Here is a 13777-nt window from a genome sequence, read left to right on the forward strand (position 1 = left end):
CCGACCACAGCCAATTGGAGATCACCACCTTCTTTAATTTTGTGAAATGGTCCGTTTTCTAGCTGAGACAACAGTTTGTGGCCAATTGTCATCTCTGACAAAGACAATTAGGTGCTGCCAGTGGTCAGACGTCATTCAGACAGTTGAATTTCTCCAGCAGGTGGAGGTCATGATGAGTGAGAACCCTGAAAAGCTGCCTATAGCCACTGGCCATCAGCTTCAGGTGGCAGAATAATAAATCAAGCTGCCTGTGCATGATTTTGTTAGGCGCTACTCCTAAGTTATGGATTTACTCACGCCCACAATGTCTACGCTACCCAAGAATGTTTAGTTGCCAACTTTAGTGACCAAGTCATCTTCAATATGGTGTCTTAGTTCCAAATATCTAAACCCGTACGGAACTATGTATGGTTGGCGTCACTGAGAGAAAGACTAACAAACAGCCACACAATAATAAAAACTTGATAAAACTTGATGCCGCCACCGATGCCGGCATCGCCGTCAGTGATCGTCGCAGCTATTGCAAGGAATGAGAAAAAACACAAATTCCTGCCGCGATTTAAACCGGGTCTGCTGGGTGGGAGTCGGCTACTCTACCACTGAGTCACGCCAGCGCTTGCTAGCTTGCTGCAGAAATGCCCTATACACGTGTTCTAGTGCACAAGGAGAGGCGCGATGCGACATGCGCACCGCAATAGGGTCAACACATGCACACTTTGCATTGCGGTTGCATATTATTACAACAGATAGCATGTCATGAAGCAGTTGCATAGGTAGCAGTACAAGGTAGATAGAGAAACCTTGATGAATAAATAGAAGATGATACACAAAGATTTATACAAAAATGCTGGAAGGAAAAACATGTACCGCATGCCTGATAAATCAAGCAGGCTAGGTGACTGTTTGTCACTGCCCCGTTTCAAAGTGGATGCAAATAAATCACCTTCACCTTGGTCATTAGCGTCGTATCATGCCACTTGTCATGCAGTGTGACATGCGCACTGCGTAGCCTCAAAACGTCCAAACATTGCATTGCAGTTGCATTTTTTTCCACTAGGCGTCCCGACATGTAGCAGTTGCATGTAGCTGGACCTGGTTAACTCAAACAGGCTAGGTGACTATTCTTCACGGCCCCTTTTCAAAGGGGATGCCAATAAATCATCATCATCAACACCATCGCATCATGCCACGGGTTAAGAGATGTGACGTGTGCCGCGTAGTCTCAATACCTGTGTTTACTCTTCGGTACACGTTATGGTGCCTCTTCGCATGGTACGAACCGCTGCTGAGGGGTGAGCGTATTGTAGGGGTATGCACGCGGGTGCAACCAGGCAACATCGGGCTCAGCAGACTGCTATATAAAAAGCAGCACAAGCCACAACTCACCGTCGATACCAGGCAGACAGTTCAGATCGTTCTCGTGAAAACAATGCAAATGGGCTTTGCCGCGATGACCCTGTAGTGTGTGCTGCTGGAAATGGAGCTCCTATGGAGCCAGTCCTCAAGCTTACACTGTGCCTGTGCTGCGTGTGCTTTGCAGGCCTGTAACTTTTCTATCACAGCGACTATCTCAGCGACTTTGTTATTGGCAATTTCACCTGTTTCAAAAACTTGTCTGCATACAATCGCTCAAAGCAAATACTCCTCTTGTGAACTTTGCCCATCAGGCTTCCTAGAGAAGCTTCACAGACCAATGAGCAAAACTTTCTTGAAAACAGAATTTTTTTTTTAGACTTGATGTAAGCTTTGTAAAATTGCAAAACACAACCACATTCATGAGCATTATGGAAAATTCTGAACAGTTGGCAGGTAGGCCTTGAGAGAAATTTAGGACACTGTATGGTGCCTCACTTGATTTTTCAAACATGACCCCCAAGCACTACCTCACAAATATCACAGCCACAAATGCAGCTGCTATCATTCAGGTTAAAGCTTCTATGCTTGCTTTTGTTGGCAATACTATCTCATGGCCTTCCAGATCCTGTTTGGCCAGTAAACCTAATGGCAAAGAGGATACCTATGGCATCTTGGTTGACTTGGTTGACCAAACTAACTTTTTTTTGCGACAGGTAATCTAAGCCTATGAGAAAACTGTGCAGCTTGAACATTGCATCCAAACAGGGTATATTAAAGAAAATATACGACTAAATGCTACTTATGTGTTAAATTTAGGTGGTTTAGCCCAAACATCCATTTATTCTAGGGGTGTGCGAATAATCAAAATAGAGACGTTTAGCGTGTCCGGTATTCGGGCAAGCGCGGGCGGTTTTCCGGTTTAGCTGGGGCGTCAAGGTGAGCGGCCCGATCAGTGGCGCCAGCTAGTGACGCAAAGCTCAACCACACAAACACAGAGCTAATTACTGTATTCTGCTTAGCTGCTGGGGTAAATTTTCGACAGTGGCGTAATCGTGTTCACAATTACGCCGCTGCCAAAAATTTGCACGAGTGGCGAAGCAGGATATGGTGAGTTACTGCAGTTTTAGCTATGCATTTGTCTGGTTGAGCTCTACAACACCAGGTGGCTTCACCGCTCACGTTTACGCCCCGACCATCCGGTCATCCGCCCGTTCACCGTCCCGTTTAGCGGAATACCGTACAAGCTAAAAGTCTCTAATAGCAAACACAAGTCAAATAGCCAACAGCGATTCAATATGTAGCATTCGATTTGATATTGTATAATTTGAAAATGTTGGACAATCATTGCTGTACAAATGTAAGGGACAACAACACTAATTTGGAGTTTCAAAGAAGAGATCAATGCAAATGAGGGCTGTTTCCAATTATCTTGCTGCAGAAGAACCACGGTTCTTCCACGGAGGCACCAGTTCCTAAGCAAACGCACAAGGCTTATGCTCAATCATTTTCAGTCATTCAATAAGACTGCTTCACTTTTAGACACCTTATGTACAAATTTGTTGTCTTGATGTAGGAAAAACAATTTACTCTTTAACCAGCCTCACCATACTTGCCTTCCTTTAACCAATGTGCGGTGCTTCGCTACTACCACACTTCTATAGCTCAATAAACACAACAGTCTATATGCACCTCGTGATGTGGTGTCCTGTTCCCTCTTGTTTCATTGTCAGGGTCATTTCTCATATGCAAGCTCCCCAGTTGACGGGACCTACATTTGTAAATGGTGTTACATCTGTCTGCCAGATAATGTACATGAGCCTCTTTTTTCTTTCGATCTTTCTTTCTATGTGAACTCAAAATTACAAAATATTTGATATTCGAAAGCCACTTTCCTCAAATACAGTAGAACCTCGTTCATACGCTTTGTTAAAAAAAAAGAAAAAAAAGAAAAAATTTACTAATCGGGAAAACATAGAATCTGAAATAGCTAAAAACATTTGACGGGCTCAACTATTGTTGAGTTCTACGTAATGAGAAGCGTCGCGTTGATCATTGTGGCATGAGACATCGACGTGTGTTGTTTACCAACACGACAGCACTTTGACGGCAGTTTTGCAGTTGAAACTTTTTATGCACAAGGATACTTCAAATACCTTTTACCTCGGTTGCCACGTTTATAGTTTTCTGCTAGATTTACTAGCCATAAAGGCTCCAAGTACAAGCTTGAAATGGCCAAAAACAAAGATACACGGTTTTTAATGCAACTAAGATCGAGAAATGAAAATAGTTGGTTACATTGCGAAATTCGTTAAATTGAGGTTCGTTATATCGATGTTTGGCTGTGTAAAACATCTAATTTATGCCTGTTCCCCTTATCTGAGCAATATTTCGTAGTTGTGTGACAGACCTCTGCCAAGGAACGCCCATGAATGTGTCCATGTTTTGTAGGAGGTCCGCAACTGCAGCTCTCAAACTGTGGAACGTTGTGATGGCTCGATGGCTGACTGGCTGGCACCGTTTTAGCACATCCGGAAGCTTACTCTGTGGTGTGGCCTGCAATGCTGCCAGTGGGTAGCCCTCCTTGGGCCTGGAAGACAAGACAGTATGGTATGCTTGCAAAAACCAATTCGTGCTGTGCACAAGATGGTTTTAAAGACACAGCCAGTGTCAGAGAGGCCCGAAATAAATGTACAGTGTGTTGCATAAATTAGGATGCCAAATATAAACAACTCTTATGTCAAAACTGCTATCCCACTCATGCTCAAATTCAGCACAGAGGCAGCATTCTGCAGTGCCTTTTGTTTCACAGCACGCTTGGATGCAGTACTCCCCATTACGCCTTTAATAAACCACAACTGCAGGTTGTACACAGAGTTCCAACTCTCATAGAAAGTTGTATACTCGGCATGGAATGGTTGTGTATTGTTTGTCTTTGGAGACGAAGCAGTTTGTTATATCTATTAGTAAGACAATTTTACATCGTTAAAATAAGGTTTTAAGTACATGGATCTCTATGCAGATATCAGGGGGAATTGCATTTGCTTCATTATATGCATTATTTTGTTATAACAAGGTTCAAGTCTTTATCTGGCTTACTCATTTGTAGGGATGTGCTAATATCGAATATCACTAAATCATATCAAATAGCGAACATTTGAACAATTCAATTCACGAATCAGATATCTACTACATATTCGATTTTTCTAATACTCTATATATTCGGTGTACAGACCCGTGCAGTGTCACATGTTGCGTGCGCCGCGGAGCCCCTTGCGCTCAATACCGCCCGAGCAAGCGTTTTACTTTGTTTTTAGCACAATAGGACCACTGAGAGAGAGAGAGAGAAAATAAAGCTCTTTATTCAGGGATTCTTTAAGCGTTGTCTTTGGGGTGGTCTCCCCTCATCAGGAAACCAGAGGCTTTCACTGTGTCGACGGCCCTCGCTACATGCTGGCACTGGCTTGTGAGGGTGCAGCTGGCTAGGGCTTTCTCCCAAAGCTCAGGTGTATGACATGGCTAACTCTGTCACCGCGAGCACTCCCCGACGTCAGCACAACGCAGGGATTACACACGCAGCACCCGAACGTCGCAACTCGCAGAATGGCACTGCGCTGGCCGGGACTGCTTCCGATGGTACAACGCTTGTCCAGGTAGACAGGCCCAATGGAAATTATAACATGACACGGACAGAGGGAACCGCAACATAAGCAGCACGTATTTTGTAAAGCGCGAAGATCGGACCGATCAGTCATGGATAGGCAGGCAAATGATGTCGAATATGCAGCTCTCAGTCTAATCCATTGGAACAGCCATCAATCTAACCTGTTGGAACTGATCACGTGATGAGCCAAGCCATACAGACATACTGGCGGCAAGCATTCCACGACGGCTTACGGCCCATTACCACATCGGTCAGGGCTGCATTTTCGTCACGGCAACACTGCCTCGGCCATTAGGCTTAATCACCACTGCTTCATACAGCATCGGCAACTTAGCTATGGTTCGGTGCCAAATCAACACAGACCTATTTGCAGGAGCTGTGCAACACTCGAGAAGCCGACAAACTGCCTCACAAACGTAGGCAAGTGCGCGGGATAGCAACAAAGTTGTTCACAGCCGCCATCCTTGCAATATATGGAACGGTGGTCTCTCGTTACCGAAGCCAATTATAGGTGCACATCGGACTCTTTTTTTTTGTTTCTTTTGTAGCTTCATGCAACCTGCCAAAAAACTAGCTTTGGATTTAAATGGCGAATGTGAAAGTGTCATGGCCTGGCTGCATGCACTGGTGTGGATGGTAGATAAAGAAGGAGGAGGGGAGAGGGAGCGTTGTGTGAACTTGCCGTGACCCTGCATGTTGTAGTATCTTTGACAAGTGGTAAATCACGCCGAACCTAATAATGAAACCGCGTGTACAATGCTTGCTTTTTACCATTGACGCTGGCTACACGTGGAGTGGTGACTGAGTCATGTGATCCTGAGTCCTTTCGTCCATCGAGCAGGTTGACCTTACGATAGCCCGCCTGCCATAAATTTAGGATAGCTCTTCTGCATTTCTGAGGAAAACTGAAAAGCAAAGCTTTCTATACAATAAATAAGTTAATTAGCTGTAATCAGTGCTCGTATACTAATTTGGTGTTCCCTTTAATGAACGCAGACCATACTGTATATCTTGATTTCTACGTACCTATGTTACTGATAGCTTACTAGATTCTTGTTATGCAATGCCAGGAAACTTCCAAGCATTTGCAGCAATGTATTGCCTAAAATTTCTAAGCATTAAATGATGTGAAAAGCTTTCCGGTATTCGATTCGATATTCAGTTTTTCTTTACTTGATTCGATTCAAAATTACTATTCACTATTTGCACACCCCTACTTATTTGCACAACATTCTGTTGTGAACGATAGCCAATTTGGTACCTCCTAGTGCCTTTTAATGTTATCAGTTCTCTTAAAGAACTTGGTGTTGGTTCACTCCCTAGGCAGGGCAGAAGATTTTGCACAGCAGGTTTTTTTCATCAACCTGTAGTACCGTCAGTGATATGAAGGCTGGCCAAGGAACCACCGGACTTCTAGCATTTTTAAAATCACAACATCCCCTCTATCCCTATAACAGAAAGGTCCTAAAAAATTTGTAGAGATCCAAACTACCTTTAGCAAGTGAACATGATAGATGATGAGTAACTGCCAGTATTGCTTACATTTCTCTAACCTCATTCCTGGTTTGTAACTACCTTATGCACCATGGTGCAGTGAGCAGCAAGGACTGTACAGAACAGCCAACTTCACAAACATTCCCCAGTTTTCCAGCTTTTTCCCCATTTAGTGCACTCTAAGAAGACTCAATGGCTGATTGTCTTCTGTGAACTGCATTCAACTTTTTGCAGATTCACTCTTTTTCCTTGCTCTTCTCTACCACACAACCATTCCATACTCAGCTTCTCAGCACTCTGAAGTCATCCTTTACAGTGTTTTGCTAAATCAGTCAATTGTTTCATAGGCGTCAGTGAACACCAAAAGCATTGAAAAAACATGGTTTAAGTGCCCACCTAATGTAGTAGCATCTCTTTTCAGACAATTTTCTTGCAAAGACCTTGACGGATTCCCAGTCTTGGAGGCGGTTTCCGAACCAAAGAGTGATCTTGTCAAATTGCTCAAATAAGGGAAGTACCTGAAAATAAGGGGCAAAAGATGAGCAAAAGTGCATTTGATTGACTCACTGATTGAAAACAATTGAGAATCAAAAGCAACACTAGGGAATTTGAGAGACAATAGCGCATTAGTGTAGTGAATGCCTCTGCATTAATTTGGCTGCCTGGTGCACAGGCGCTGACTACAGAGGGGTTGGGTCTCCGGGGCACAAGCCCCCTCCACAGTTTTCCAGGGGGAGGCAATGCCTCCCCCCCCCCCAATTTAAGTGTAATTATCACAGTTCTGTTACCCACATCATTTGAGTTTTCTTTTGAGCTGGCTTTACCTTTTCAGTTAAAATTTTATTGTGGCTAAAAGCTTGCTGCATCATTGTTGGCATGGACACACACGGCTTTTAATTTATACTGTCACTTTATTTCTACAAATCCTGACAACAGGAGGAAAAGCGCATTGGAGGCACCAGCGGCAGCTACCTCATCCATATTCTTTTCACTTAATAATTTTTTAAAAATTTTGACTGTGAGCTAAACGCACAGACACAAGATATTAAATATGTACACAGGACAAAGTACATTATATTTTTTAAAGAAAAGGTGGTAGCTACCTAATGATTATTTCTAATGGTATGGATAGTCTATGCCTAGAGAATGAACAGTATGTTGTATGTTCACGTCGCTTCAAATTGCTTTGCATGCTTTTATGACCCTGGAAAAACAAAACAAAAAACTGCAGACTTCAGTGGCCCTTCGGCAGTCATTTATCAACAGCATGTGAAATGCAGGTGAACGATGTGTGTCTCAGTATTACTCTCTTTTCAGTATACGAAGGTCTAGAAAATATTTTTGCTTCATCAATAGAATTTCTGTTGAATAGAATCAAGTGTTGTTTTTCTACCTCTGAAACTAATGAATCACACCCCTGTCACACAGCAAATCTAATGTTATTTACAAGGAATGACATTCGCTCATAATGCAATTTGTTTGCTATCACATGGTAATATGTAATGACATTAGTTGAAAATGACATTTCTAAATGAATTAGTTTGCCAAACTCATAGGCGTTCGTTTTGGAACCGAATGTGTATGCTCGACACCAGGAGCCTACCGGTAAGCCTTGCAAGTACATGCTTTTTTTGTTGTTTAACAAAAAAAATAACACTTGTTCAGTCGATTTTATTACCTAATTATTACTTTAATGATGCTTAAGTGCATCACAGTGCTTAATTACAGAAAGCTACTCTCTATCCTGTGATTAGACAGACATATCTGGCTTTGGCTGTGGCAGTCATGTTTGTTCACACTGGAGCATCGGCTGCGGCGACTTCAACTGACTTGACGTGAATGTATGTACATGTTTTGCTATGGCACGTACCGACGATGTGGATATTAGGCGCCTGCATGCACATCAGAGCCGCGATGCCATACAACTGCCGTTCTCATTCCTCTTCAGCAGAGGTAACGGACACGCTTGTCGTGCTTTCCGCCATGTTGTTTGCCTGATCTACTTGGCTTGACTCAACTTGGTTGGCAGTGTCGTCAAGTTAGTGATCCGAAAGCACAGTGTGAAATGGAGGATCACATATTCCAATGGAATTCAGCTTATTGGAAAATGATTATTGGACAAAAGTGGGTTTGACGCTATTCTTGCCTCTTTTTTTTGTACTGTAGTCATTGTCATAATTTTCAAATGACATTAGTTTTTGCTGTGTGACAGCGCATGGCAACAATGACATTAACTTCAACAAACGTCATTTGTTGGAAATGACATCAGATTTGTCCTGTGACAGGGGTATTAATGACATTCTGTTGTACTGAATAGCAACGAGGTTCTCAGTTTAATAGTGGACCTGTGCTTCGTGGCAATCTTTTATTTATTGCACACAAAGCTTTTCCTTCTAGTTTTTAAAATACCGAAGGGCTAAACTACTTTTATGGCAGTTAGGTTATCATAAGGCCAATGTGTGCGACAGACGAAAGGATCGTGTATCACGTGACACAATCACCGCTCCATGTGTAGCCGATGCCGACGATAAAAAGCAGGCACCATCCGCACGGTTTCATTGTCAGGTTCAGCGTGATTTGCCACCTGTCAAAGCATTTTAAATGGGGAGGGTCACGACAATTATGCGCATCGCTCACTAACTACCCCCCCCCCCCCCCCCCTAGGCCTAATGGCTGAGGCAGTGTGGCTGTGACGAAAATCCACCACTGGCTGATGTAGTAACGGGGGCCACAAGCCGTTGTAGGATGCTTGCCGCTAATATGTTCGTAAAGGTGGCTCATCACTGATTGACGGCTGTTAAAGTGACGTGACCGTTATGGTGAACCTGATAGCAACGCCTTTAGTGGCAGTGCCTGTCTCGGCAGAGCTTAGGGGACAGTGTATGCATTGAGCACACATCATCTCTCATCGAAAACGCCTACTTTTGGTCCTAGGAAGATTTTCAAGCAATAACCGTAGCTCACAATGTTCAATTACGGTATTCACCAGATTCTAACGCATGCCTGTTTTTAAATACCACCCTTATCTAAGATATGTGTAGCATTATATGCAGCTTTGACTCGCTTCTGCTGCTGTTGTGGCTATTTTGTACATGTGTTGCGGGAAGAGTAATAATTGCTTATGTTTTTGGAATTAAAGACAATTTATATAATATACACTCATGCACTCTTGTATTTAACATTCCATACATGTAATCTTCTCTTTCCCTCTTGTGTGCGTCATGTGCTTTTTCCTCGTATTTCTTGTTGTATGTGTTCGGTCCCAGTATACTGAGTATGGGTCTATAGGTGCTGACATATGACACATACTTTAGTGTTTTCATGTTGTGGATGCCACATACGCATACGTGATCAACGACTCCTTGTCTTGTGGTAGTCACATAGTCGTCCATAAAGGGTGTTGGACTGATGCGCAGACTGTTTTGCACCAACATGCATTGTGTTTGCATGGACAATGAGGCATTATACACCTGCCAGTCGCTGCGAAGCACACATGCAATGGGCTTTAACTGCGTATTCTTCCCCTGTATTAAGAAAGAGTTCAATACAAGCTCACAGTCAGCCCGGTACTGCACTATCTCCGGGGTTGGCCCACATTTCTTGGATCTACTGCCCCAAATAATGCTAGACATTAAACGAAAATTGGGCCAAAAATTGCCTGCATGGAGCAGGCGGACATGAAACCAAAACCACCTTCGTAACATATGTATGCTTTGCCGCATAACACGCTTGTATTGCGGCGAAGATAACTTTTAAAAACCTGTGGTGAAGCTGAGTTTAGACAAGTTTACCATTGTGCAATTATTTTTATCATTTTTATAATTTAACACACAAAAAGTGCACCCATCCACATGATACTTTTCTTGTGTCTATTCCTCTGGTGTGGCTGTAACTGACTATTAGTTCCAGTGCAACTAACTAAAAATTACTGGTCAAAAACAGGGCCTCAGGTGCCATCAACATGGTGGTCACTACAATGATACAAAACAAAACAGCAGTGCAGGCTCATAACAAACCTCTAAAGGCAGGTTTGAAGTTCCTGATAGCAGAGATGCCACTGGCAGGTTGGTCTCCTGCACAACAGCCAAGGCGTCTTTCTCAGATGCGGTCAGGATCAGCTCCTGGTGGCCCCTCTTAATCCTGTGCCAGCCAAACAGGCCCACGACCGACGGCCTGATGGGGAAAGCGGGAAAGGGGGCACACATGGCACCCAAGAGAGTTCAGAGAGAAAAACAGTCTCATGCAACTAAACGAAACTGGTAGAATGCATGACATGCACGTCACGCTTGATATGGCTTGTACCACACAACCTTCTAGCATTTCACAGAAACTAAGTCTCCAGCTCTTACTGTGACAGCAGCAATTAATTTGGAGAAGGCTCACAGCAATGTAAGTGCTAGAAGTGAAGTCAATAACTGCACACTAGTGCAAGGAAATATTTAGTAATAATGATTAAGTCACAATAATGAATAAGTCTTCTCTCAAATGATGGTAGCAACAAAAGCCAGACACTTTTTTCCAACACTGAATGTACGAAGCTACCAGGTCATTACCTTGGAAAAACACTTGAAGCTTCATGGCCGTCTGCCAGCTCAACAGACTTCAGTGCTACCAGTCTTTTTGCTGGTCCATAAATGGGGAACAGAATACTGGACTTGTCTTCAGACAGCCGAACATCCATTGCTCTCATGGTCACCGGGTGTATCCTCTACAATAAACAATGAAAATGCAGCTGTTTATTAGACTGATATTCTAGTAGTAGTAGTAGTAGTAGTAGTAGTAAGTAGGAAAAAGTGGAGTTGACTAGGGTCCGTTATGTGTAGGACAGACAGTACGCATAGGACAGATAGCTGGCCATGAGCCTTTTTTTTTTTCTGTTTGTCGTGTGTTTGTTGAATCGTAATTCTGGGTTTTGTGCAAGCAACAGCTGCAAGTTTAGCAGCTGTTGAAGATGACCTGTAGTCCAATTTGAATTGACAAAAGGTGCCTATAGTTCTAGTATCATCAAGGCCACCATCGAGGCGCATAAAGTGATGGATCTGTCTCTGTATATGCATGCAGAGAGCCACTGTATAAGGCAGCCAGATGGGTCAATGTCAGCTGCCTGAGGCCAGCACAAGGAACATGCAACTTCCTTGCAATCCCAGGTATTTGAAGGCACATCAATGCAGACAGGCCTCCTGCTACCTTCCTCTTATGCTGGGCAGTAACTTTTTCCTATCTGTCATAAATGATGTGCTCCGACTGTTCCCCAACAGTTCTCCAGTACGCACTACGTCACCACTGCAGATCCACGTGTGTATTTCAGCAGACACTGACAATGTTGCATAGACGCAAGTGAGCCAAGATCCCATAACAGCTATTGCCATAAAAGCAAGGCCCCATAGCCGACATCACTAATTCGGTAAGTTGGCAAGTACGCTTTATCCCATAACTGCAGCTTAAGCAGGTCTAAGCAAGTAGACACAGCTGAGTAGGTATGGTGCCAGCGAACAATACTTGAGAGAACGTACCTGCAAACCAAACCTGCTTATTATCTGCTTTAGCAACGAGGATTCAGCGTCCGCTAGCCGTGTGGAGGACTCGTAGAGGGATTGCACCTCCATCACTTCCTGCTTATTAGGAAAGGCGTGACAGTCAGCTGCTAGCTGTTCCCTGGGCAGAGCACAATGAGGAGACAGCAATTTTGAGCACAGAATGCAAGCTTGACTTTACAAACACTAGTTCTCCCCATCTCCTCCCCCAGTTAGAGCTCGTCATGCTATTTCTGTTTGAATTTTCTTTGGCATACAATCAAACCCATTCATAATGAACTTGATAGTTTTGTGAAAAAGTGGTTGTTATATCAGTTTGTTATATGTGGACTTGCCCTTCAAAACAAGCAAAAAATAACAATACTGAAGCTAGCAGTGGCAGTTACACCACTTATGCTCGAAAATTGTATTTTTGTATTTTACTTCTTGTTCCTGGCCCTTTACCACATCTACCTAAACATTTCTCTTAAAAATGTGATCTAAAGAACAAAATGCGGTATTATAGCTCTTTCAAAATGGTGCCCGGACAGTTCCAATTACCTGTTATTTCGAAACTATGAGCACAGCTGCCATTTTTGCTTTCAGAGCTTGTCCTTGTCTTATGTTATATATTTTGCTATCAGGAGAACAAAAGTGGATTTTGAATATGATAGCGAAGTGTTTTAGTTGGCTGGATGCGGAAACTGCTACAGCATGCCGGCATTTTGCAAAGGCCTTGCTGTTATGGCTGCAGCATCAACCACACATGCGCCAAGAAGTGCGAACTTACGCGCTTTCCATGCCACTTGAAAAAGTATGAAGGTCGAAAGGCAAAACGCCATCACGATGATAGCATCGGCACATGCTATTGTGGAGGCCACAGCCACCGTCCTTCCTGGCCCTGAAGCATGCTGTAGACATGCCTTGAAAGCATGGTTACCCTAGCATTGTTGAAAGTGAGTAACTTTTCTCACGGCTTCTGAAGTCTACACACGGTGCTCACTCTTCTTGGCGATTGTATGTTCATCACTGTTGGACTGGAGCAGGGAGCATGCTGCTGTGCGCCCAGTTTGGTCGCAATTCCATGCTTTGGAACTTCGCATGCTCCCTCTTTTTACCGCAATCGGGCTTGAAATGTTCTTTGTAACAGTACGGCGCTGTTGAAAACATTCGTTGCACCTGGGCGCAGTTTCATTAGTCGAGTCGGGAAATCGTAAGTGCTGTGAAATGTGTTCATTATAACCGATAAATTGTTATACCCGGGATACCCGGGAATGTTATAAGTGGGTTCGACTGTATTACAGTTCCTGCGCTAGCCTTGAAACAAAAAATCACCAGACATTTCACTCTGTAAAGGTGGATGACCAGTGAAGCTGTGTAGCACACGACAAAGAGGTGAGAGAGAATTTTGAACAAAGGCACGAACACAATGATTGTCTTGATCGATGGTCATTGTGATGAAAGGTATGCACACAGATTTATTTTTATACATGCACATTCATTCATGTTATACATTCATTATATACATTCGTGTTTTCATTTTGCAATATATTGAGGCAAAGAATTTGAGACCAAAATCACCACACCAACTGGCAGTGGGCTAGTGCCGTCAGTGCCTTCGCAGAGGGAGGGACAGTAGGGGAACGCTAGCATGATGAACGGTATCGGAAACAGCCGTGGAAGAAGACAACTACGACGAATGCACAAGCAGTGGTACGAGCGCGTTCACGTGGTTATACTGAGGGGCGTCAAC

General features: G+C 43.5%; 1 protein-coding gene across 1 annotated transcript in view; it reads right to left on the minus strand.

Moving 5' to 3' along the window:
- Positions 1-13777, minus strand: part of LOC139053382 (twinkle mtDNA helicase-like) — a 32741-nt gene that overhangs the window by 13188 nt on the left and 5776 nt on the right. Inside the window, exons 5-9 of the mRNA XM_070530395.1 lie at positions 12025-12166; positions 11065-11219; positions 10528-10684; positions 6908-7029; positions 3764-3943 (exon numbers count right to left, since the gene is read on the minus strand). Coding sequence (XP_070386496.1) covers positions 3764-3943; positions 6908-7029; positions 10528-10684; positions 11065-11219; positions 12025-12166 — 756 coding nt within the window. The remainder of the gene's footprint in view (positions 1-3763; positions 3944-6907; positions 7030-10527; positions 10685-11064; positions 11220-12024; positions 12167-13777) is intronic.

The sequence above is a fragment of the Dermacentor albipictus genome, unplaced genomic scaffold (genome assembly GCF_038994185.2).
Source record: "Dermacentor albipictus isolate Rhodes 1998 colony unplaced genomic scaffold, USDA_Dalb.pri_finalv2 scaffold_107, whole genome shotgun sequence".
NCBI classification, from domain to species: domain Eukaryota; kingdom Metazoa; phylum Arthropoda; class Arachnida; order Ixodida; family Ixodidae; genus Dermacentor; species Dermacentor albipictus.